This window comes from Branchiostoma floridae, chromosome 10 (genome assembly GCF_000003815.2).
Source record: "Branchiostoma floridae strain S238N-H82 chromosome 10, Bfl_VNyyK, whole genome shotgun sequence".
NCBI classification, from domain to species: Eukaryota; Metazoa; Chordata; class Leptocardii; order Amphioxiformes; family Branchiostomatidae; genus Branchiostoma; species Branchiostoma floridae.
The window spans coordinates 15,069,389-15,091,948 of record NC_049988.1 but is presented as its reverse complement, the minus strand read 5'-3'; the positions used below and the strand labels follow the sequence as shown (position 1 = coordinate 15,091,948).

Below are 22,560 nucleotides of genomic sequence, written 5' to 3'. Positions count from 1 at the left end.
GCAGTATTGATCCCAATATGATATTCAATTTCTTTATCTAATACGATTTTTTTCTTTCTAAACTGTCCAATTCTGTCTTGCACGTTTCCTTTTGATACCTGATACGTTCTGGAAATGGGTGTGGTCGTTCGGACAAGGTGGAATTACAGGTGCAGCAAGGGCTTAGGTCGCTTGAGGGCGTGGTCACGTATAAGACAGTCAGAATCATACACTTCATACCGGGGCAAATTTTATTTTTTGATCCAACAAAATTTGGGTAAAATATTTGAGTACCATAAATCCAAATAAATATGCAAATTACAATTTAGAAAAGAAATAGCTAGTTTTGGCGCTTAATGCACTATAAATGTGAAAACAAACTGTTTTTTCTTTAAAAGTCCTCCCCTCTTTTCAAGTCGGATGATCTTTTACGTAAAGTGACATAGTTTGTTTTGGCCGGGAATTTGTCGTCGGAAATGCAGCGGATATGCCGGTTTTGTTCCTGTTTCGGTCGCTGTTAGTAACCACAGTGACATGACATGAGTCTAGCGAGTTTCCAGACTGTATAGGAACTTAATCATTACTTCTCAAAGTGTTTTAGAATGCGGTATATTTGGTGGTTAGTGGTGTTGTTGTGTGGGGTGGGGGGCAGTGAGGGGTATGGAAACGGAGCTCCGTTGGAAGCCTGTGTTACTATGATGCCAGGACACTTCGGTACCAGCGCACAGACTAGCCCCAACCCTTACAGCCTCGTAGCACCGGCACAATACGTACCTGGGCAAAGTTTAACAGGTGAGTTGTAAGATACAAGAACTCCGCAACTACTCAAAATATCAGTCCCAAATACTTGATGTGGTAGCATACACCCAGTGACAGAAGTATTCAGGGTCTAAGTCCGCAGTTGTTTTTATGTATCCACATTTGTATCTATGTAGCTTTTGACGATATCTGAAGGAAAATATTATAACATTAATTATAACTGTTTTATTGATATCTTACAAGGAACTTCATCATAATGTGCATTGTATACAAAGAAATATTACATTGGGATTAAGAAGAAGACAACTTCGTATTATGCACATATTAATAGAGAACAATCTTTTTTTTGACACAACATAAGTCCATCACATAAGGTACAGCTATAGATACAGGTGGGCACAAATAAAATATACTACATATGAGTAACCTGAATTTATAGATCAATATGAATAAATCAACATAACACTACATTATAGAGACTTGCTATAGAGACTTTATAGAGGCTAAAAGTAAGAAGCACTTTTGTCTTTTCTTAAGTCCAAATCACAGGAGCGGACTTTCAGGGATTCCTTATTCAGGCTCGTAAAGTCGGAACCACCACTTCCATCGGCGTCTTCACGAGTCTTCCGAGCACGGTGAGAACCAACGATTGTCCGAACACCGTGGCGAGAGGCGCAAATTCCGCCACGCACAACAGTCAAGCCGTGAAGCGGGACTTAACTCTGACATGGACACCCCCTTCTGATGCAGGACATGGCACAGTCGAGTTTGTGTGAGTCAGCAAGTTATAATATTGGGTGTATTTTGCAGCCAGTTATGTAATAGTATTCTTTCTGTACAATGATTGACTGATTGATATCATTATAAAGCTATGGGATAGTGCCTGCAATAGCGCGGCTATGTGGTTTGTATCTATTTCATTATTATGTAATGGATGGTGGGTTGGTGAAGTTTATGCTATACCTTGTAAGTTGTATTGATCCATATTATCACAAGTCTTATGCTTCCCTTTTGACAATTTCTTTATTCATATGAAACACTTCTCAATGAGGTACCAGGCTATGCAGATGAGTCAGTCTCTTCTGTGTAGTAATAAGTCAGTTTTTCTAACCAAACTTTCTTATGTAGAATTTTATCAGGTTATACTCACATACAGATAGGTAAGCATATCTTTTTTAGGTCACAATTTTAACATACTGTGTTTAGTTCTCCTTAGCAAGAATATGCATTAAAGATCATTGTCATCTCCAGAGCTACTGTTGCTGAGCAGAAGACAGTGTACTGGACAGGCCTGAAGTCTTCACAGCTTACAGAGGCTAGTGCAGGTAAGCTTTAACACTCAAACATCGGAGAGAAAAGTTGTGCCTCAGGCCACACAGACATGGTTATGTGGATGACAAGTCAGTGTGGCCTGAGGTACTCTCCAAGCAGAGGTTAGGCTCTGGCTGTTTGACGTTTTTTAGATTTTTTTTATCAGGCTTTCTTTTTTGTACCTGTTTGTTGATGTCTCACTGCAGACTAAGGATTAATTCATACCGACCAATATTATTAACTGTAATCAGGTACGGGTACATGCATTTGAAACCAATTTTTAAAAATCCTATCCCAGTTGTTGTTGCAACTATAATATACAACATCTTTATGAATAGTTGCTTAAGTAAGACCTTTTCCATATAGAATATTACAGATGAATGTAGTAATAGTCTTTGATATGAAAATATTTTGTATTTTGTATCTTTAGCAACCACACAGCGGGCTACAACCCCACAGAGGACAACCCCCCGACCTACAACCAAACAAGCTACAACAGAAGCAGCTGGTAAGGATTGTTGAAGGCACATACGTAGTTTTTTTTTAGATATATGATATAGGCATTATTTTAGGATTATAAACAAAATTTGATATTTATGATCTTCTTATTCATAACTAATGAAGTCCACACTGATAGTCATGGTGAAAAATTTCTTCTTTTGTGTGAATTTCTTTATTTGTCAATGATTATAGCTACCATATTCATTGCTAATTTTGGTGCTGATCAGGGAATGTTATGTCTGCTGCACAAGTACTTTGGAGAAGTTTGATTTAAAATACAAAACTGTTACATGTTTTTTTCTAGTTGAGAAAGTCCTGTTGGGGACAGTTAGTGGTTGGACGTTCTACAAAGTTCAGGCATCTGGCCCCATGGTCAATGCCAACGTGAAGGCAGCCTGCGAAAGTGTCGGCTTGAGCCTACCCTGCTACATCAACCGGGACTCGTGCGCTGAGACGCCATATTGGACCAGCGACTGCATCATCATCGGAAATGTTAATTCGACCTGCAAACAAACCCAGAGACTGGTTTCAGAGGCGATATGCAGCGGGAGCGGCCCCGCAAGCTGCGACGCGATGAACAACGTTTTTGCGTACATGCCGGGATGGCAGGCCGACAACAGTGCGTGCGGAGTTGCAACATCGACAAACACATGGTGTACCCGAGGCACGAGCTACTTCAACTTGTATGCCTTCTGTGCAGGTATGGTAGGAAATTAATGTTGTGTGCCTGATTTCATTTATTGATAGATTTAGTGAGTGGTGTAATTGGCGGTGCATTGAGCTCAGGCCTAAGGGGTCCTGGGTACAAAACCTGCCATGTCACCGATCTTGTGTCCTTTGTAAAGGCACTTTACACGGCTTTCCTCACTTCATTTTGGTGAAAATAAGTGGAGCACTTTTTTAATGATAACATGACAGTTTTGACACATATTTTCTTTCCTTTTCAGTTGAGTCACCTGTGGTGTCTACAATGCCAATCCAGACAACAAAAGGTAATTAAACGTCATTACTTAAAATCTTCCATGTACAAAATAATGTTGATCATGAATACATCCTTACATTATAAAGTCATTTATGGATTCAGAACATTCATCTCACCGTGTCACTTTCTTTGTTTGTTCCATACCATGTGTAATGCCACACTGTTGGACTGCAAGCACAAGTTATGCAAGACTAATCTCCAAGCAGAGCCTATAATGGCATAAGATAGTACCAAACTGGCCAAGGAGTGTAGTCAGCCAAAAAGTGTCCATCTGCCTTGTAGCGAAGCACATTCCTAAGCCGGTTTCACTCCTCTGCCTGCTTTTGATACTATCTTATGCTACTGTAGGACCTGCTTGGAGATTAGTGTAAGACCAGACTTTAGGTTTGATCTGCTCACAGTAGGAGGGACCCCTACTCTTACCTGAATGAGTGTGGTGGGCTCTTTTTTAATCTTTATTGTTGGGTGAGCCAACTATGTCGGCAGCCACGGGCTGAATTTTGAGGAGCTTATTTGCAATTCCAAAGGTCTGTATCATGGCAGCCTTTCAGTGCTCTGGTCTCCTCAACAAGACAATTGCCCAGATGCAGCCACTGTATTCTTCTATGTTCTGGGAACTTGATACTTCTCTTTCATATTTCAGGAACAGGGAATGTTGGATCAGCTGTTGTCATGACCTCAAACCTCCTGTTGGCCGTACTCCCAGCATGCATCACCCGGATGTTGATCCAATGAAAGACTTCAGGAAACTACTACTTCAAAAATAACTTGATTGAAATGTACTGAATTTAGAGTCACAAGGACTTAATTCACAATAGCAGTGCTCAAAATACACAATTTGCCTGTTGAAACTTATGGGTTTTTGGTTAGATTAAAATAGTGGAGATTATTCTCACTGGAAGAGTGTTGCTGAAATGCCATCACTTCATAAGACATAAACACAGTATCTATTAGTTAAGCAGGCAGAGCTTAAACCAAAATATTTAGCTAATATATCATAGTTTTATTTAGTTTTTCTATGAAAGTTCATTTAGTATATCACTAGAGTTTATATATTTAGTCCTGTGAACAGTTATATCAGGTTAGCAAGTAGAGTTTTTCAAACATGATGCACAGCTAATTTCCTCACTGACTGCTTAATGCTGCCTTTGATAGTGTATAATGTACGTATGCTCATTTGGGAGGGGGGATAGTAATGATGACACAAGTGGCTGCAATTTCTTACAGCTGCCTCTGAGAGATTTATTACCAAAGAACAACACTAAGGAAACAGGGTGAGTCAAAGACATTTTTATGTTTCCTATTGTAAATCAAGATAAATGTCCAAAGCCATTTTTGTAAAGTTTATTTTAACAATTTCTACTATGCAACTGTTGCAAGTGCATCAAACATCTTGCCATTATCTGTAAGTGTATTTTAGCATTAATTGGTTGTGCTATGAAGAAATGATGGAAACGTTAGTAATTACAAATGATATCTTATGGCTTATGATGAAAGGAAAAAGGTGTTATGAAACTGACAATCTGAATATCGTCAAACAAATGGTTGTTGGCAATATTTTATTGCTTTGTATGTTCCTTATTTGATGTGTTCATGGAGGTGCAGTTCTAGGTAAAGATGATAGGGGGTGTTGCTGAGTTGAAAAATTGGATGACTTCATTATGTGACTATGATGGGTCATTTGCTGGATTTAAGTTTGTATATGAATATGTACATAGAGAGTTATTTGGAATCATAATCACTATTTTGCTGTAAAGAGATATTTACCCCACATTGCCGCAATTTTGCCTCAAAGAGATATTTACCTCCAAAATGATATAAACTGTTTACTATGCACAAAGAGAGATGATGTATATCCATATATTTTCTGCTGTAGACCTCATTAGCAAAGCATCAATGTATCTTTAGAAAGTTATATTTAATTATTTGTACTTGCCAATATTGCATTGTGTATATGATTCTGTCCATTGGAAGTTGTATTTGGTTTGAGTTGGAATAAAATCACAATGGCATAGATTCTATTTTTATTCTTGATAGGCGCCTGAAAAGAAGAACTTTATTGCACGACAATTGTACATGGTACAATGTATGGCAACAGGTATTACACAAAGTACAAGATAGAGGTATAGAAAATACCCCTTTATACCAACAAGTGTACCATAAAAAATGAAGGTATTGTTTTGGGTTTGTCTATGCGTGTGTTTCTGTTAACTGATATTTGTCCATATAAATTAAGAACCTCTAGATGGATTGTGATGATATTTGGTTTGTGGGTAGGTCTTGGGTAGACGAATGACAAGGGCAATTTTGAGCCCCCTGACAACTTTCCTTGGTACTTCAGCAGAACTTCCAGCTTATGTATGTTTTGTCTTGAACATGCTGTGGTCTTGTTTTCATATACCATGGTTTCTTTATACCAATCATGATTTAGCTGGTAAACCTGATTTTATGGATGTCATCCTCTGATTGATCAAATCTCATGAGAATATGTCAAAATGTTCAGGGGTTTTGAATGGAAATTGTAGTGAACATTTGCCCATTGGCTGTCAAAACAACTGAAGTTTGTATGGAGGCAAGTATTACCATTTGACACTGCAACAAATTCAAACACATGCAATTAATTTTAACTCATGATAATTTAATAGATAGAATAAATATGTACAAAAATATTCTACAAGGCTATAGTGATAATAGAAGATCTCGGAAAAACAAACTTACTCGTAACAAAAACTTCAAACTGAGAGAAGAGGTAGATTGAATTTGACGACATTGCGTGGCGTGAGCTCGATGTTGACCAAGTTTGGTCAGTTTTGCGGCATGTATTGTGACCGTAGTGTTTTACGACAGGCAAGCATCATTTGCCGTTTTACGATAATATGATAGCTTTGCTGCGTAACACGATAGGCTTGACATTTGTTACTAATACACTACCATTTTAGGCTCTCCATGTAGCTTAGCATAAAAAAGTTACTGTAGTTACTTGATTATCAAAAAGATGCATGTTCTAGTGTAGCTTGATACATCTCAGACTGCACTGTAACACCACTGAGACAACATATGCTTGTTTCCTGAGAAAAGCTGGAAAAAACAACTTCTGTGTACATATATGATTTATCATCAATAATAGAATAGAATAAAACGTCAACGTTATAAGTTTCTGTCCGCACTATGTGCAGATATCTACATTATACAGACAATAGTTAGACTATGACTCTTTTCTGTACGAGAATAACCGTCCGTGATTGGTGCATCTGTGATGACATCACTCATCTATGGCCTTGCACCTCATGTGGTGGTTATCCGTCCACAGGACAAACTCCTCCCTGAAAAAACACGAACAGAAATGTGTGTCAGTATCATGTTGTATATTGTTGTTTTGAGCTGCATAGTAGTACACTGCCCTGGCTTTAGATGCTTTGCTTCTTACAGATGTTAAGAGCTGAAAAAATTTGACATTCTCCTTGCAAACAATATGTTGCTCTTTGACTGGACCATTACAAGTTATCATTGTGAAGCTTTATCTGTATTTTTCCAAGTTATATTCTGTTGCTGGAGTATCTGCAATTTGAGATGTCTATGTAAAGCTCTTTCAATCAACAATTTGAGTCCAAAAATTTGTGGTATTCATGTTCAACATCGGCTATCCTGGGAGCACACGATCACACATATTCCAACCTACATTTTGCCTAAAAATCCGTCTGATTTTCGACCAAACCATTGTCTGAAACTGTAGGGGTGTTATTACTCACTCTCTCGGGGGCGTCTGGACCTCTCCACAGATAAGTCCCTTCTCACAGGGGCACATCTGGTTCAGACTGTAGTCCAGCCCTCCCTCGGGGACCCAGCACTTCTGTCCCGGGGCCAGGCGGGGCTTACAGATCCTCTCTCCGTGCTGGCGCGCACAGCACATGTTGTCTCCGCAGTCCTTGTCATGCTTACACCTGGCACCTGTATTGAAAGGGATGATTGATTAGCAACGTGGTAAACAATCATTCTGATAGTAGTATCTGGTATAAAATGCGACAAAGGTCAGCTCCGCCTCTGTGGCGTTGCCAAAACTCATGCTGTGGTATCTACGAAAACAGGTAGAACAGAGAAGTAGAAATGAGAGAGGAAGATGCGACGGAGGAATGGTAAGAGGGGCACAATGAATAAAAAAATGACACAAACGTCTTTTCGACAAACATGTAGTTCCGTTGAAATTGGTTTCTCTTTTGATATAATTTGATGCTCCAATTTTACTACACATGATCGAGTAAACAGAAAACTACATCACTTTCCTAATGATGTACAAACAGGTGTAAGATTACTAAGAATTCGGCTTATTTTCAGTGCTTTACGCGTGTTTTTGCAACATTTATTACCCTTTTCTAGCACCGCACCTTCTACCTATTTGTCTCCTGCAAAAACACGCATGAAACACTGAAGCAAGCCGAATCCTCACTTCTACTTGGAGATGATCTCCTTACATAGGCAGTAGGGCGTGTTTGCTCCGCGCTTTTGCCAAGTGGCTGGGCGGGAAACTCATTAGTCTGCGGCGCACCAGGCGTCAATACGACAAAAGGTCGTCCGATTTGTAGATCGGCGTACAATGCTCGCTAATGGGGTGCGAAAACTGGCCCGGAGGGTGGCACAATTTAGTGATTTACTCTTGAATTGTCTTTAGGATTATGTCTTGATTTTTTTCGTGAGGTAATTTGCAGCACAGATGTGCCTTTTTGCAGTCGTTCTGTTGTACTCGGTAGGCTGAGACCACACATGCAGAGAGAAGTGTTTTGAGTTTTACACGCGAGTCAGTTTAGTCAACAAAATTGCACGTCAACTATTGAGCACGTGACAAGATTGAGAAATAGCAAAATGACCCAGCGAACGACAGAGCGAAGAAAAGAAAGAATTTCTGTGTATTCTGACTACTATTCAGCTAGGATGTATATCCATTTTTGCGGCTGTTTCCATGACTTTGAATGTCTATTTCAACCGTAGTGAAGGGTTTTTCAAGCCACACCAGCTCAAAGATATATGAAAACGGTAAAACATATAGGAGGATAGATACGTAGGTACAGATATTGAGATAAATAGGGCCGAAGATAAAGAATGAGATGGAGAGAGATCTATTCGGAGAGAGGGCCAGAGATCTGGAGTTAGATCTAGAGAGAACGAGATCTAGAGATATATCTAGAGAGCCTAAAAGATCTAGACAGCTCTAGAGAGAGATCTAGATAGAAAGAGAGAGAAAGAGATCTAGAGAGATCTAGAGAGAGATCTAAAGAGTTTGAGTGAGAGAGAGGAAAAAGAGAAGATATATTTTCACGGAAAGTGTGGCTATGATGACCTACCCTGCTCGCCGGCTTGGATGGTCTTCTGACAGCGGCCAAACATGCAGTCGTACCCGCCCTGGCAGTTCCCGTCGCGGCGGCACAGGTCTCCCAGTCGGCCGCGGGGCTTGCACACGCCGTAGTGCCGGTCACAGTACTTCCCGCCTCCGCACGACTTGTCCGTGTCACAGGGAACCTACCATACAATACACAAAATAATTACAACATTAATTTCAAGATACATTTTTCACCCACGCAAAGGAGAACGGTGCCAGACGACCTGGCGTCCATGGGGCTCTCCTGGCGGTCAGCATAGACGGTACATAACGCAGGACAGACCCAGATGGAAGAAAAAAGTTGTGGCCTTATGTCTCACAAGGAATGAAGAGGATAAGTAAGTATTTATAATAACAATAATATCCATTGTATATTCATGCCCAAAGGGGATAGATGCACATACGTACGTGTAATTCAAAGTGAATATTTTATGTTTGAAAACTAATTTTCTTTAAAACGTGTGTGTGTAAAAAAAGTTCAAGTCGCACAGTGTGCGTGTTGAATAACATTGGTTTAGGACTAAGGGCCTTGTCTCACTCCTCGTAAGATAAAAAAAAGCCGAGGGCCTTTTTCTTTATGTGTCTTCTCACAGGAAAGAATGGCGTAGATCTTTGTCGCCGCTCTGCTTGAAAATCGTAGGGCATAAAGTCGCACGATGGCCTAGGACGAACTTTATCGTTCCTTTAGTAAACCATAGAGGTAAAATTACATGTTCCAACGCCTATACATTTTCACTGGCGAAGACTCAACACAACATGCTATGACGATTACCATACCACAAGCATTTGAAAGAGTCAGGATTGTGTTATAGAAACATTAAAGGCTTAAATAGCCAGACTCAAAATATTGTTGTACTACCGCCACCAACGTTGTTTTTGTCCGAACGAACAAGAAAATCGGCAAAGCCACCCCAAGTAGTCACAAACTCGTTGTAAAAATAAGATAACGGAAAATACAGGTGACTGTGAATTTGCCAGGTGAGACAAAGCGCACCTGCCTAAAGGTAAATAGGTGAGAAATTCGGTCAGACAGTCCAGCTCGGAAGCTGAACTCATTCTTAACATTTTTCAAGTGTTTGCAAACTTTGCGGCTCTTGGGCACATATAGTCCTGCAAACGGTTCGCTTTCAGCGGAGGAATGTAAGAAACGCCACTGAAGAATGGTTGTTTCCGTATTGTAATAGAAGTAAGCAGAAAGTGTTGTTGCTGACAACACTAAACGGTGGCGACAAAATACCCAATTTGAGACCACCCTGAATTGGGAAGAAACCACTTCTTCGCTGGATTGAGTTGAAATGATGTGGTCAAATTTAGGCATGCTGTCATTGTGGCGTAAGCTATTTTTCATCAGCGTAGACAAGTTCCAACAGTAAGACGTTCTGTGGTTAATTTCTGTGAGTAGTTTTGCTTTGCCAGAACGTTATGGATCGAACAGTAGCGAATATTTCTGAAAAAAGTATCACGGCTTGCAAGTTAAAAGATCAATTCATCAGGACGTTACGTGCTAGGAAGACGGAATGACCGCATTTTAACGATTTTCTGTCAGACGATCTCCGCACCCGCAGACCCCTAGCCCCCAATATCAGACCACTCCTTTCCTAAATTGACAGACCTGTCAGACGACGCGTACGCTGTCTGCATGGCGATAGCTGAGCGAGCGATTTTTTTGGCGGAAGTAAATTTGAGATTCGCATCTCTGCCAAATTAAATTGTGCATCAAATGATACGCTTAATTTACCTACCTCGTATTCTGTGGGCATTGAAAGAAAAGCGATGAGCGAAACCCCGGCAATAACGTGTTTTAGCATGGTGGTTCCTCTCCCAGATAGAGTGACAATGATTTACCACAGGAAAGCGCGAACAGAATTCGACACTGTAACATGCTTAGCTCTAGCACGCTTGGAATGTGTGACCATGTAGCGATAGGTTCTAATAGAGACAAAACTAACAAACCATTAGGCGTCTTCTACCTAGGTTTGGACTAAATATAAAGACACCGCACGCATACATACACACCAGACAGAAATCTAGCTGTGCGCAATGGAGGATCTATTTAGAAACTGTAACCTAGTAGTAATTTAGTTTGAGAGAAATCGTTATCATATACTGTAGGCGCCGCAATACTATTTCGCGCAAATAAATGAGTCCAAAAATACTTCTCGCTTTTTGTCACAAGATAACCTGACAAAGTGGATCTTGTGGTGTAATGTGGAAATTGGTATGTATGTAGCCAGCAAGCTTTACTATTCAAATCGGAAATGTCAAAACATCTATACCTGTACCCCTAGCGCATTAAAATTAGCATTTTTTCCCTCTAAGATCTTGTATCTAACAAACGCGAGATAATCTTACAGTATAGACTATAAAGCCAGTGCGATATTTGTTAAGGAAATAGCTGAATGTTACAAAAAACAGAGCACATAATGTAATTCAGCATCAAACATTCATATAACACTTACCGCGGTGTCTAGTGTCCTGGTGCGGTTCTCCGTTGCGTTGTCGGCTCTGTCCAGGATGTTCCGCGGGTGGTTGGTGAAGTCTTGGTGGTTGGGAACTGGAACCCCCCAGGAATAACCGAAGAGGTACCCGGGACACACAGGCAGGGTAGAGAAAAGAGACACCAACGTTAGAACGGCTCGGGGCAACATCTTCAAGCTAACACGTCTGAACACCGAGTAGCGAATTGGTAAAACAGGACGCGTAGCAGTAGGTCAGACTGCGAGTAAAGATCGACTAGCAGCTCTCTGATTTATATACCAGCGAGACGTCTGCAGCAAATTTGCAAATGAAAAAAAGGAGGCGGGCAAGACAATGTGTTTTTGTGGACAGACAATGGGTAAAGTGGGGGGAGGGGGAAATAGAGTTGACGACGCCTTGGTTGAATGGGAAGCCCTATGCTGGTAGTCGGTAAACAATGGCATTGTAACGACGTTGTTTACACCTGTGGATCTTATGGGCGGAGAAGTGGGATTTCTTAATCACGGATTAGTGAGTTGATCCCCCACAGGGCAGGGATTAGTGACACGTGCCTTATGTCAAGATGAAATTGAAGGTTTGGTAGAAAACTAAATTCTTCATAGAAATATCCTGTTGAGATTTCATACAGACAAAAATAGTACTGAGTACAGTTAGATAATTTTCCTATTCGCCGTATTAAATGCTTTCTTGTGCAGATGTTTTCAAGAAAAGGAATAACCCTAATTGTTAGTACGTTTCTTCTGATTTTCATTGGTTGTAGTATTTCTTTCTTCAGCAATAAAAGAACATTATACTAGCATACCATAAACGACTTCAGAAATTTAATGCTAACACTTATATAGACTCCCGAAACTATTGTCGGATATAGAAATGAAGTGAACTATTCATATCTATGTTGTTGAAAAATCCTATGATGTGGATTCAGCATAGTATTTTTTACAAACGGGTTTTGAAATCTTTAGTAGTCTGACAAAATGCCTCTCTGCATTGACAGAATACACTCAAATGTACTTCCATACCACCAGAGACAGGGGACAATTTATCTGTACATTTTGAATTAGACATTTCTCCGAGCCAAGTAGATTTCCTCCCTTCTTTACCACACCTGCATTTTTCTCTGTCCAGGAATGCGTACGGAGATCTATCTTCATGCATTTTCACGCCGATCTTACGTTTGAGTATGACAATTGAGTACGTGATCGTTCGCTCGTTTTCCACCTAGCGGTTTTCAAAGGAAGTCAGCGAAGTAGAAGGAAATGCATTGAAAGATTAAGTGTCGATCAGCGCTCGAGTATTCTGACATTTTCTTTTTTTGTTTCGGAACACCTGCGTTTGAACAATCTCCCACGAGGTGATGGGAGGGGGGTCCTGGCGATCGCACCTGTGTTTACCAATCTTTATCACCATGGTAACAGAAGGCATCGTAAACAAGAGTCAAACTTCTACTCTGTCACTAAATTTTCTATATCTTTTGTTGGCAAGAAAAATTCTGACGAATCCTCTATTGCAACTTTCTTAAATTTTTCGTCGTTCTTCGACAGCTTCTTTTGATGGAACATGGCTGATTTTACACAATAGGTATACACCCTGTTTTTTGGCCCTACATTCAGTGAACAATATTTGAACTGCACGGTTTCTCGCAAGCCTGAGTTCCAGTCACGGCCTAAACTTTCTCCCATTGTCTACCTACGACGCGCGCAAGGTGCGGAGAAGCCATTGTCTTGGCACGTAGTGTCACCTGCGATATTGTTCGAGCCTTTCCGGTCTTCCTGTTTTTCGTCATGGCATTCGTGTCAAGCCTTTTATAAATTCGTTAAGTTATAGCTCAAACTTTCGCTGACATTTGTAATTGTGTAAACCGGATATTTCTAGAGGGAAGCTCCTTTCTATAGCAAACATTCGCATAATTCCACCAGGTGCCATTATACCGCCACCTCCAAAAAAGTTGTTATAGAGGCCTTCTCAAGATTGTCTCCTACACCTAAATATCTAAATTGTAATACAATTAGGATCTTCAACATTCGGTATTGAAGAAAATCTTGGGAAGACCTCTATACCATCGTTTTTTGAGGTGGCGGTATTATGGCACCTGGTGGAATTATGATAGTCGATGTTATATCAATACCTCAGCACTTTAGATTTTTGTCGAAGCTGTTTATGTGGTGAGCACATTGTCTGATACCGTTTACCCAACAGACTGAGGGGAAGATATCGCATTGAATAACAGAGTGATAGATAGCGAGTGAGCCCCACAGACAGCCAAATTGACTCAGTCCGACTCTCTGTCTCGCTGTCTAGCGCGTTTGGGGTGAATTACGTGCGTTATCAGCAATGGTCGTGTCCCAAATGGGTGCGAAAATGGCGAGAAGCCCGCCCAACGCCAAACAACCCCAGACGGGTACATGTTGTTTTGTCGTGATGGGACAATACCTGGGAGGGGGAAAGGGCGGGGGGATTGACACGTCTTTTGTCTCTAATCCGATCTGCTCCACCTTGAGTAGGATTAAGGGATTAAGGAGAGTCATTTATAACCGAGGAGTAAAAATGCCAACACATATTAAGTTAAGGGAGGGTTTGCTTTTGGTCCCGGTCACAAAAGTCGTACGATCATTGTACGATTGAAAACTGTAGCCGCCGTTCCAGACTTCGAGTGCATGGGCTTGCTTTTATTTTGAAAGGGGGTGGGGGGCTGGTTCGCGATTTTCAACTTCGGCTATTATCGTATGCCGGAAAAGGCAACCTCCTTTCTTCGGCAGACTCCATTTCTTGCTTAGAAAATACGATAAAACCGGTTTATGGAGAATGTTCAAATTTGTTTTCAAGAGTAGCGATGAATGAATTTTATATGGTAATTAAATAGATGAAAGAAATATTTTTTAGGACTCATTCGTGTACCACAGGGAAGGGAACAACCATTTTATTCCGACCTTTTATTTTGAAAGGGGGTGGGGGGCTGGTTCGCGATTTTCAACTTCGGCTATTATCGTATGCCGGAAAAGGCAACCTCCTTTCTTCGGCAGACTCCATTTCTTGCTTAGAAAATACGATAAAACCGGTTTATGGAGAATGTTCAAATTTGTTTTCAAGAGTAGCGATGAATGAATTTTATATGGTAATTAAATAGATGAAAGAAATATTTTTTAGGACTCATTCGTGTACCACAGGGAAGGGAACAACCATTTTATTCCAACAGGTGCAGCAAGACAGGTGAAATCATGATGTTTTTGTGTCTCAAGCAAGCGAATATATGGATGTATAAAGTGGAAATAATGTATGTTAGTAGATATCCTCGTACGCCTCATTCGTTGATAGCCTTTTATGGATTCTATTGTAGCTATATATGGATCACCCTTCTGATTGAGTCTATGTCAGGCAGACGCTTAAAAGGAACGAATTGGAGGTAAACTAGGACAGATGTCAGGGTAATATATGGAATGGACAACCTTGGACTACATATTTTTTGATGCCGTCAGTTTCTCATGTAAATTAGTCTCGCATTCCTATTACACCTGCCTAATCTCCAAGCAGATGTACGGTAGCATAAGATAGTATCAAAAGCTGCCAGAGGAGTGAAGCCGGCCTAGGAGTGAGTTGATGACTCCCTTTGGCCAGCTTTACTCGTTAGCCAGTTTTGGTACAATCTCTCGCTGGCTGGGGTTAATGACCCCCTCCCCGGCGGCAATACTATAGGGCCGGCCGTTAGGAGCGCGATTTTAGTCAGGCTATATATATGCCACTGGTAAATCTGCCTGAAGATTACACCTGTCAAGTCTGTTCGTTCTCTTACGTAAGGGACGATCGCGAGAAGAGATTTGGCAGCTATGACTAGGCTACATGTGAATATAAGATACTCATTTTTCTTATGAAGCAAATTATAAAGAAAAATGTGTGAAAGCAAAGCCAGCTTGGGCGCCACTCCGAATAGCTTTAGGTCGGCTCCCAACTCGTGATTGGTTGGGTTGTTGCGGAAAGTAATCTCCAAGCAGATCCACGGTGCGTAATGGATAGTATCAAACTTACCGTAGGTGCCCGTTTGACTCCCTTAGCCGGCTATACTCCCTGGCCAGCTTTGATACTATCTTATGGCACCGTAGGATCTGCTTGGAGATTAGCGGAAAGTAAAATTTAGGAACTCACAGATGGCTTCGTTGTTGTCGTACTGCCAGGTATCGATAGGGGTCTCACCTGGCCAAGGCAGTTTCCCACCTAAGACCATGTTGTTGTTGCAGTCGTCGCCTTTACAGGTACAGGTGTAGGTCCCTCTCAGAAAGTCAGCGGTGCATACAGGACCTGGTTCCGGCTGAGATACAGATGATAGAACGTTCTTATTGACGCAGCAAAAGTACAAGGGCTTTCGTAAGGTCTTCTAAAGGTAGACACGATGATTCTAACGCATGCAGTGACATCAAGGTACGTCAATGTGGGTTTAAATGTCTATACTCTTGATTTACTTATTTGTAAACTGTAAGGATTGTTTTACTCGTAAAACAAAAGGAATTTGAAGATATAATTTTTTTCTGAGCTAATGAAAAGAAAGGTGAATAACTTTGAGCGTTTTCACTATATTTTGCCAATATATATATGAAAGATACAGGTCAAACATCTCTACTCATTGTGCATTGTGCATTGTGCATTGTAAACCCTCGAAGTTTGAGTATTTTGAGATTTTTGACTCTTCAAAAAGTTACTGGTTGCAATAAAGATATGGGCCGCTAGAGTACTCTTCCTTAGCGACCACTCCATTACTTGTATTACATGATTTGGACCATGCACAACTAGAATATAGTACCACGGAAAATGCACGTTTTTATAAGAACATAACAAATACAAAACGTAATCGTATAGAACACCACGTGTACCTACCCCTAACGGAGAGGGTTTGAAGCACTCGGTGAACATAAAGCGACCTTCTCCGAAGTCGAACATGGTCGCAATACATAACTCATCAGCTGGGCAAACCTTCGTCCTGGCGTAACAGAAATTGAGAAAAAATAATCAAGATGATGTTTTCCTTTTTCTCATCTATTTGTCTGCTTCTTTAAATTTATGTGGAAGGACGAAGACAATAACGGTGACAATACATGGACATGCTAGATCTTGATATGCAGAAATATTGTATAGAGAAGACGACATTCTACACAAGACTTAACGTTAACGTTACTTCTACTTCAATTTGCTTTGTAGACTACGACTTCACATGTTAAAATGTAGTGAAACATTAACGTTTTTGCTGAGGTAAGATCATTTCATTAAAGTAGGTTTAACTTTCAACGCTGCAACAGATTTCAAGAGGATATATCACTGAGCTATGATATGACATACGTCACACGATTTCTACCTGACATGTGTTATTTTTTTTCTGAATCTGGTCACCTGTTACAGTTTGATTGGCAGGTCCTTGTGACGGGATCACAGGTAGCCTCGGACTCGTGACACCTCCGGCACACCGTGGCCAAGGAGAAGTCTGGCGTCAAGGACAGCAGGATTGCTGGGGAAAATAGGATAACATGACTTGGAATCCAGTCTACCGTGGATTGGCAAGGCTCTCTTTGGGACGTCCAGGAGAATCTTTACGCTGTCGGGGGTAATCTTTCGCTAGCCTGAGTACCAGCCTTTTTCTACCGGGGCTCCTTACACTTGCTACCCTAAAAAGCTAGTGTAAGATGCCCCGGTAGAAATAGGATGGTACCCAGGCTAATATTTCGCACCCGGTAAGAGTTTTGTACGTTAGTAGTTTTAAAATGATCTTGAATCAGCCATTCACGTGGCGGGCTAATTAATTACAAACGTACACTTTCGAAAGGACAGACGCTACGGAAAACGTAACCTTTTCAGCAAAAGTATCACAACTTAGACTTTGGGGCCGGTAAGGCGACAATCACCTGTACTTTCCCCTCATCCATTAATTCAATTCCAAGCTTTTAACTAAAGATCACTAAAGTAGACCAGTGGGTGAGATTGAAAGCACCAAATGCCGGCATTAGACTTCCATCATTAGTTCCAAGACATTGTCCAAGGCCAAAGCAACCGCCTCCGGACTAAGGTCGCCCTCTGTGTCCCCTAACATCTTTAACTAGACTACCGAGCTATTTGAAGCATTTCTCTCAAAATCGCCCTCCCACAAGGGGCAGTTCTGAAACAGCCCTGAACTTTCCCCACATTTACCGCTGGGCGTGACATTTGGACGGCTCACTGCCTCAGGTTGGGCAACGCCTTTAACCTTTACCTAAAATTAGCTGCGACCTATGGGGTCCTGGCCGCCATCTTTCATCAACCGCTCCATCAGACGATACTTACCACCGACTCAATTACATCCCCACTTTCATCTTTGTTGTGTAGACTTAAAACCTCCCGTGAGAGAATCTCGCGAAACGTTTTTGGTGAGGCCAGATTATTTGATAAAAAAGGATTGACCTTTCAAAAGATTTTGTTAAGTATACAAAGCGCTGGCTAATGTAACGTATGTTTTTCTATCTTTTAATCACTTCCTCTTGAGTTATGTCGTACGGTCAATCAACTCCTGTATACTAGTACTATGGCTATCCTTCTGAGCATCAAAGATGTTTTGGACTTTTTATAAGATAAAAAGGCTTAAAGACCGAAGGTGGAATAGTTTTATGTCTTTTATCCTTCACACAATAGCGTGGCGTAGCATTCTTAAAAGGCTACAAGTAATTAGAATGCCTGTCATCTTTTTTTCTTTCATTGTGAAAGCATGAAGTGTTTCTATTGTGAAAAGCACGTCTATATCTTTACTCTCTTTACTATCTGTGTTCAATTTATCACCAGGGACAGGGAAACACGAGTGTTCCCGCCAACGTATTTCCTGCACTTCATCCAAAGCCACTACGTCATGCCTGTCTTTTAGTTTTTTGGCAGCCTCTTTAACAGTTGTTCGCCATTTTCCCGCCTACACACACAGAGAGAACCCCTTGCATCTGTGTTTTGGCGGTGTTTACACACATCGCTATGGGCCAGGGCATTACCCGTGCGGTTAGCGTGGAATGCCCTTTCCTACCCGATGACAACACATTTAGACTGTTGGCAGAGATATAGAAAGTTTTGGTTGGTCAAAATGCCACACTCATTCTCATGTTTCTAACGGCTTGGGTAGCCGCTCGTAGGGTAGTACTGTAGTTTTGTGAAACTAAAAAGCGTAGTTATGAAAACTGACATAATATTCAACTTGTTGCATGTACAATAATTCAATCTGAACCTGATTATATTAGAAGTTATTTGCGCAATGCGTGTGGTTTATTTTGAACAGCGTTTTCTATTGGTATACAACAATTCGTCAATGCCACAATGTGTTATAAAGCTTAGGAAAAAGCTACGATAGTCGTAAAATAGACTTCTTTTTTCAGTTTCACTTCCTTTCCACTACACACTGCAACAGCATTACAACCGATAAGAGACCAAAAAAGTTATTTATCTACGATCATCTACGGAATTCGTCGAGCGATCAGAGGGTCACTCTTAAATTTTGCACTATAGCTGAAGATCGCTGAACGACCGTACAGCGATAAAGTTGCACGCGACCCAGATACAATTTTGATCGCTCTACTGTTGTTCAGCGATCTCCGTGTAGGACAGAGGGGGCTTGGCGTAAAACAACTTAAGAGTACTCTATTTTCCCCGCCCATGTAGCACAGGAGCCCTCTCGCGTTGTGTAAACGGGGTCTAGTGGTAAACGTGAGAAAAATCCCTGCCTTTTGGCGAGCGGCCAGCGGTTACCGCGCAAATCGGTAGCCTTCTGGGGCGATCTTTTCAAACCCGGTATGTTCACAACGACACGATCACAGTCATTTGCCCCGGAGGAACTTTAATGGAGAGATTGGGAGGAAGTGAGCTGTGCCAAATTTGGCCAGACATGTAATTTGGTACTCTATGGAGGGCAGGGAAAACTAGTTTGGGGGCAAACTGAACTTACAAGGTCTTAGACTCTTACAATGTATTGGTAGCCTCCCTTTCTACTCTCCAAGCAGAGATTCGGCTCCGTTTTTTTACGTGTTTTAGGTGGTTTTCTCGGGCTATTTTGCCCCGTTTACAAACGTGTCGTGGAAATGAAGGAAACGGCACAAAATAGAAAGCCAAACAAGGCGCCTAAATACGCCAAAAACAATCGCAGCCGAACCTCTGCTTGGAGAGTACCCTCTTTCCAATAGACGGCCTGCGATCGCTGAATGACCGTACAGATGTACAGTTTCACTGTAGTATCGTAGAAAGCCTCTAGGAGGCCCACTATCGAATTCTCCCATCCCCTACCCACATGATATCACAATGGGTCCACAATGACCCATTCACAACTCGAGGTATAATGATAGCAAACACGAACACACAGACATACGGAAGCAAAACATAACCTTATCGACGAAGGTAATAATTTCCAACACGGAAGTGTTTTGAATGCTCTTGAGTAGTCTTTCAATGCCAGACTCCGGCCTGGCCGAATAGTAATATGGACTTTGGCCAAGTTAGAAATGAAAGTTAGGAGTGAACTGACCAGCCGGCGGATAGCCGGCCAGCTGGGTAGACTGCAAAAGACTGACATCCCATGGCAATTCATTTGTCCCTATTTGGCCAAATTCTCTTTTTTCATCCCGCTGATACGTCTGCTTGGAGACCAGCTCTTGAGCTATATTCGGAATATTTCACAAAGACATCCTCCAAAGTTTTAGCCTGGTTAATAGAGAACAGCGCTTAGCCTTGGTTTTCTTTCCCAAGCCCCTTGCAAGATGCCCCGTAAAATCGTATCAGCCGACCCGGCTAGCGCTGTACTCTGACAACCAGGGTACCAAAGTTTGTAGCGATGCACCAAGGAGGATAAAATCACCTTGGACGCACCAACTGTTGAAGGCCGAGTTACGTTTCAAGGACATGAAATCCCGGAGTTATGTCAGCCCTGCGGCGGTTGCAACATGCAGAGCCGCGACAAGGATGCCAAGAATTGTGCCAAGCGGTTCCCTGCTGGCCACACCGGCAGGGAGGTCAGTCTGAAATTAGGCCTCCCAAAACTCAAGACATCTCAACTGATTAGATACAAAAGAAGCGATACAGCACACAAAAAGAAACACTGAAACCTCAACTTTCAAGCTTTTTCTCCTGCGTAAAACGCTATGGTACGTACCTTAAAAATGATCAAATACGACGTAATGATGGATAAATACGACGATGTTTTCGTCGGCTTTGAAATTACGTAATACAGGACGATCGAGTTTCGTATTTATTTTCTTAGTGCTGCTTGTGCCGATGCCAAACAGCTGTTGTTTTTACGTCCCTCTTTGTCGGGGAAACGTTTAATTTCCTCCGTACGGCATTGATCAACAAACCAAAGACTAACATTAGAAACGGTTAATCTACAAAAACAAACAAGACCCAAAGCAAAGTAAGAAAGAAATTGTTTTTTCGGAAACACTTTGATGTATCTGAAATGTTTTCATACGAAAACTTGGCTTTGCTATCCAAAACGAGATGACTTTTGCAAAAGTGACCCGAAAAGGGGAAAGCAAGATTTATATTTCAAAATGAATTCTGTGCTCTTGAAATTCTAATCCTTTTTCTAATACAATAACCTAATGGCCAAGTACAAGTCACTAAAATGCTTTGTTATTTCTATTGAAACAGGAAAATGCAGCAAGAGAGGACATCGATCCTGAACAACGTATTGTTGCTTAATTTCCCTTAAATTAAGTTTTGTTTGCTCTAAACTTTGTAAGTTTCATTAAAGAGTAAGCATTTTGCGGGAAGTGTCGACAGTCATTGAGAGACAAAGCTCCAGGAGGTATCCGTCTCACAGGTGCAGATATCTTTCCCTTACGAAGAAGACAGGATGCCGTCTTTAGACGCTTTAACATGAAAATCCTCTCACAACAGGACGGCGCTTTTCCGCTTAAAAACCGTCGCGACGAAAAAAAAGACAACCGTTACGTGTCAAGGCTTACCAACATATTTTTTCGCTCTTTTGGAAGTCGTCTGGAGGAAAAGCGCCTTTAGCGACCCTGACACTTCTATTTCCTATGTTGTCGGTGAAAAATTCCACTGTCTGCTTTTGCCGAGTGCTACACTTATAGAATCATACAGGCACTCACACAAGAAAAACATAACATGAAGATGCTACGCGAAAGAAATAAGGCATGGATGAAGGAAAAAAAGACCTCCTTTTTTGTGTGAAGTTTTTTTTTTTACTTTAAGATAAAGGATAAGAAAGCATGTCGTTGCCAATACGGGGAACAAGAGACATGCCCGCACCTGTGTACGGTTGCGGATCAAATGTACAAATTAGTTTAGGCAGAACATTCAACAACAGTAAAGAAAAGAAAAGAAAACTTCCGCACAACGATGACCAAAAAAAAATGTTGTGTACTTACCGAAAAGAATGCAGGAAAGGGGGCGGCCGCGGTTTTCTTGTGTAGACATGGTTTCCCAACTCCGCTTTTCCGTCGAAAAATGAGAAAAAATATCTTCCTCGCGTTGTTGTAGGGTCTAACGTTTCAACACACCGACTGGAAGTGCTCTAGTACGCGAGGCGGAGTTGATGCGCAGAAACGCCGCTGTCTGGTGAGACGTGTGACGGTAGACTGAAGTAGGCACTCCGAAGTTCCACACTTTTATATGCGGTTTGTCCTGACGATGGGAAGCTGGAGTGTTTACATGGAGTGACTGTCTCGTGCGAGCGCGTTTCCCGCCAACACGCCTGACGGTTTCCGTTCGGGCTGCGAGATCGTGTTCACAACTCATGCGTAAGCAAGGCTTCTTCAAAGCGCTGGTCATCGGCGGGACGCATAGTTGGGATGGTCGGCGCATGTGTCATGGTCTCCGGGGGGAGTCCCGGTCTCCATGGCGCGGGAAGAAGCGAGGAAACCACAACTTGGGCCAGGCGCCTGATCTGAACGAGGAAATTGCTACCACGAGATGAGCGATTAGGCCACGCTGAATTGATGATGTGGATGTCATCTAAGCACGCATCTTTTTTCCAATTTTCTAAATCCGTTTTCCCTAAAAATGCCACCATCAAAGAAGCTGCAAAAACGACGTAATATATGATGTAATTTGTACAAAAATGTATTTAAAAAAATTAATACTTATGCTGTCTTCATCATAGGGATGTCATCCACGCGTGCATCATGATCATTTTTCTTCAATTTTTTAGAATAACGATAACTTTATTGTAAGATCAATT

At 41.5% G+C, this 22,560-nt stretch overlaps 2 protein-coding genes across 2 annotated transcripts; one reads left to right on the top strand and one right to left on the bottom strand.

Moving 5' to 3' along the window:
• The first annotated feature begins 387 nt into the window (after positions 1–387).
• LOC118424179 (putative ferric-chelate reductase 1) lies at positions 388–5,544 on the top strand. Its single transcript, XM_035832714.1, has 7 exons — positions 388–771; positions 1,276–1,510; positions 1,990–2,063; positions 2,480–2,557; positions 2,855–3,250; positions 3,498–3,542; positions 4,176–5,544. Exons 1-7 carry the CDS (start codon positions 582–584, stop codon positions 4,265–4,267), a joined length of 1,110 nt encoding a protein of 369 aa, XP_035688607.1. The 5' UTR covers positions 388–581; the 3' UTR covers positions 4,268–5,544.
• A 212-nt stretch (positions 5,545–5,756) lies between these two features.
• On the bottom strand, positions 5,757–22,249 carry LOC118424181. Its single transcript, XM_035832715.1, has 8 exons — positions 21,749–22,249; positions 16,755–16,869; positions 16,245–16,347; positions 15,519–15,681; positions 11,363–11,457; positions 8,869–9,043; positions 7,282–7,480; positions 5,757–6,855 (listed from the first exon to the last, which is right to left on the bottom strand). The coding sequence occupies exons 1-8, from the start codon at positions 21,795–21,797 to the stop codon at positions 6,795–6,797; spliced, it is 960 nt and encodes a 319-aa protein (XP_035688608.1). The 5' UTR covers positions 21,798–22,249; the 3' UTR covers positions 5,757–6,794.
• Between the last annotated feature and the right edge of the window lie 311 nt (positions 22,250–22,560).

Excerpts from the sequence above, each read along its gene's own strand:
- LOC118424179 (XM_035832714.1), top strand. The coding sequence starts at position 582 with ATGCGGTATATTTGGTGGTTAGTGGTGTTGTTGTGTGGGGTGGGGGGC. Across the intron at positions 772-1,275 it reads ACCTGGGCAAAGTTTAACAG|TCCAAATCACAGGAGCGGAC; the intron begins GTGAGTTGTAAG and ends TCTTTTCTTAAG. Across the intron at positions 1,511-1,989 it reads CATGGCACAGTCGAGTTTGT|AGCTACTGTTGCTGAGCAGA; the intron begins GTGAGTCAGCAA and ends TGTCATCTCCAG.
- LOC118424181 (XM_035832715.1), bottom strand. The coding sequence starts at position 21,797 with ATGTCTACACAAGAAAACCGCGGCCGCCCCCTTTCCTGCATTCTTTTC. Across the intron at positions 16,348-16,754 it reads TGCCAATCAAACTGTAACAG|GACGAAGGTTTGCCCAGCTG; the intron begins GTGACCAGATTC and ends CTGTTACGCCAG. Across the intron at positions 7,481-8,868 it reads CATCCAAGCCGGCGAGCAGG|GTGCCAGGTGTAAGCATGAC; the intron begins GTAGGTCATCAT and ends CTTTCAATACAG.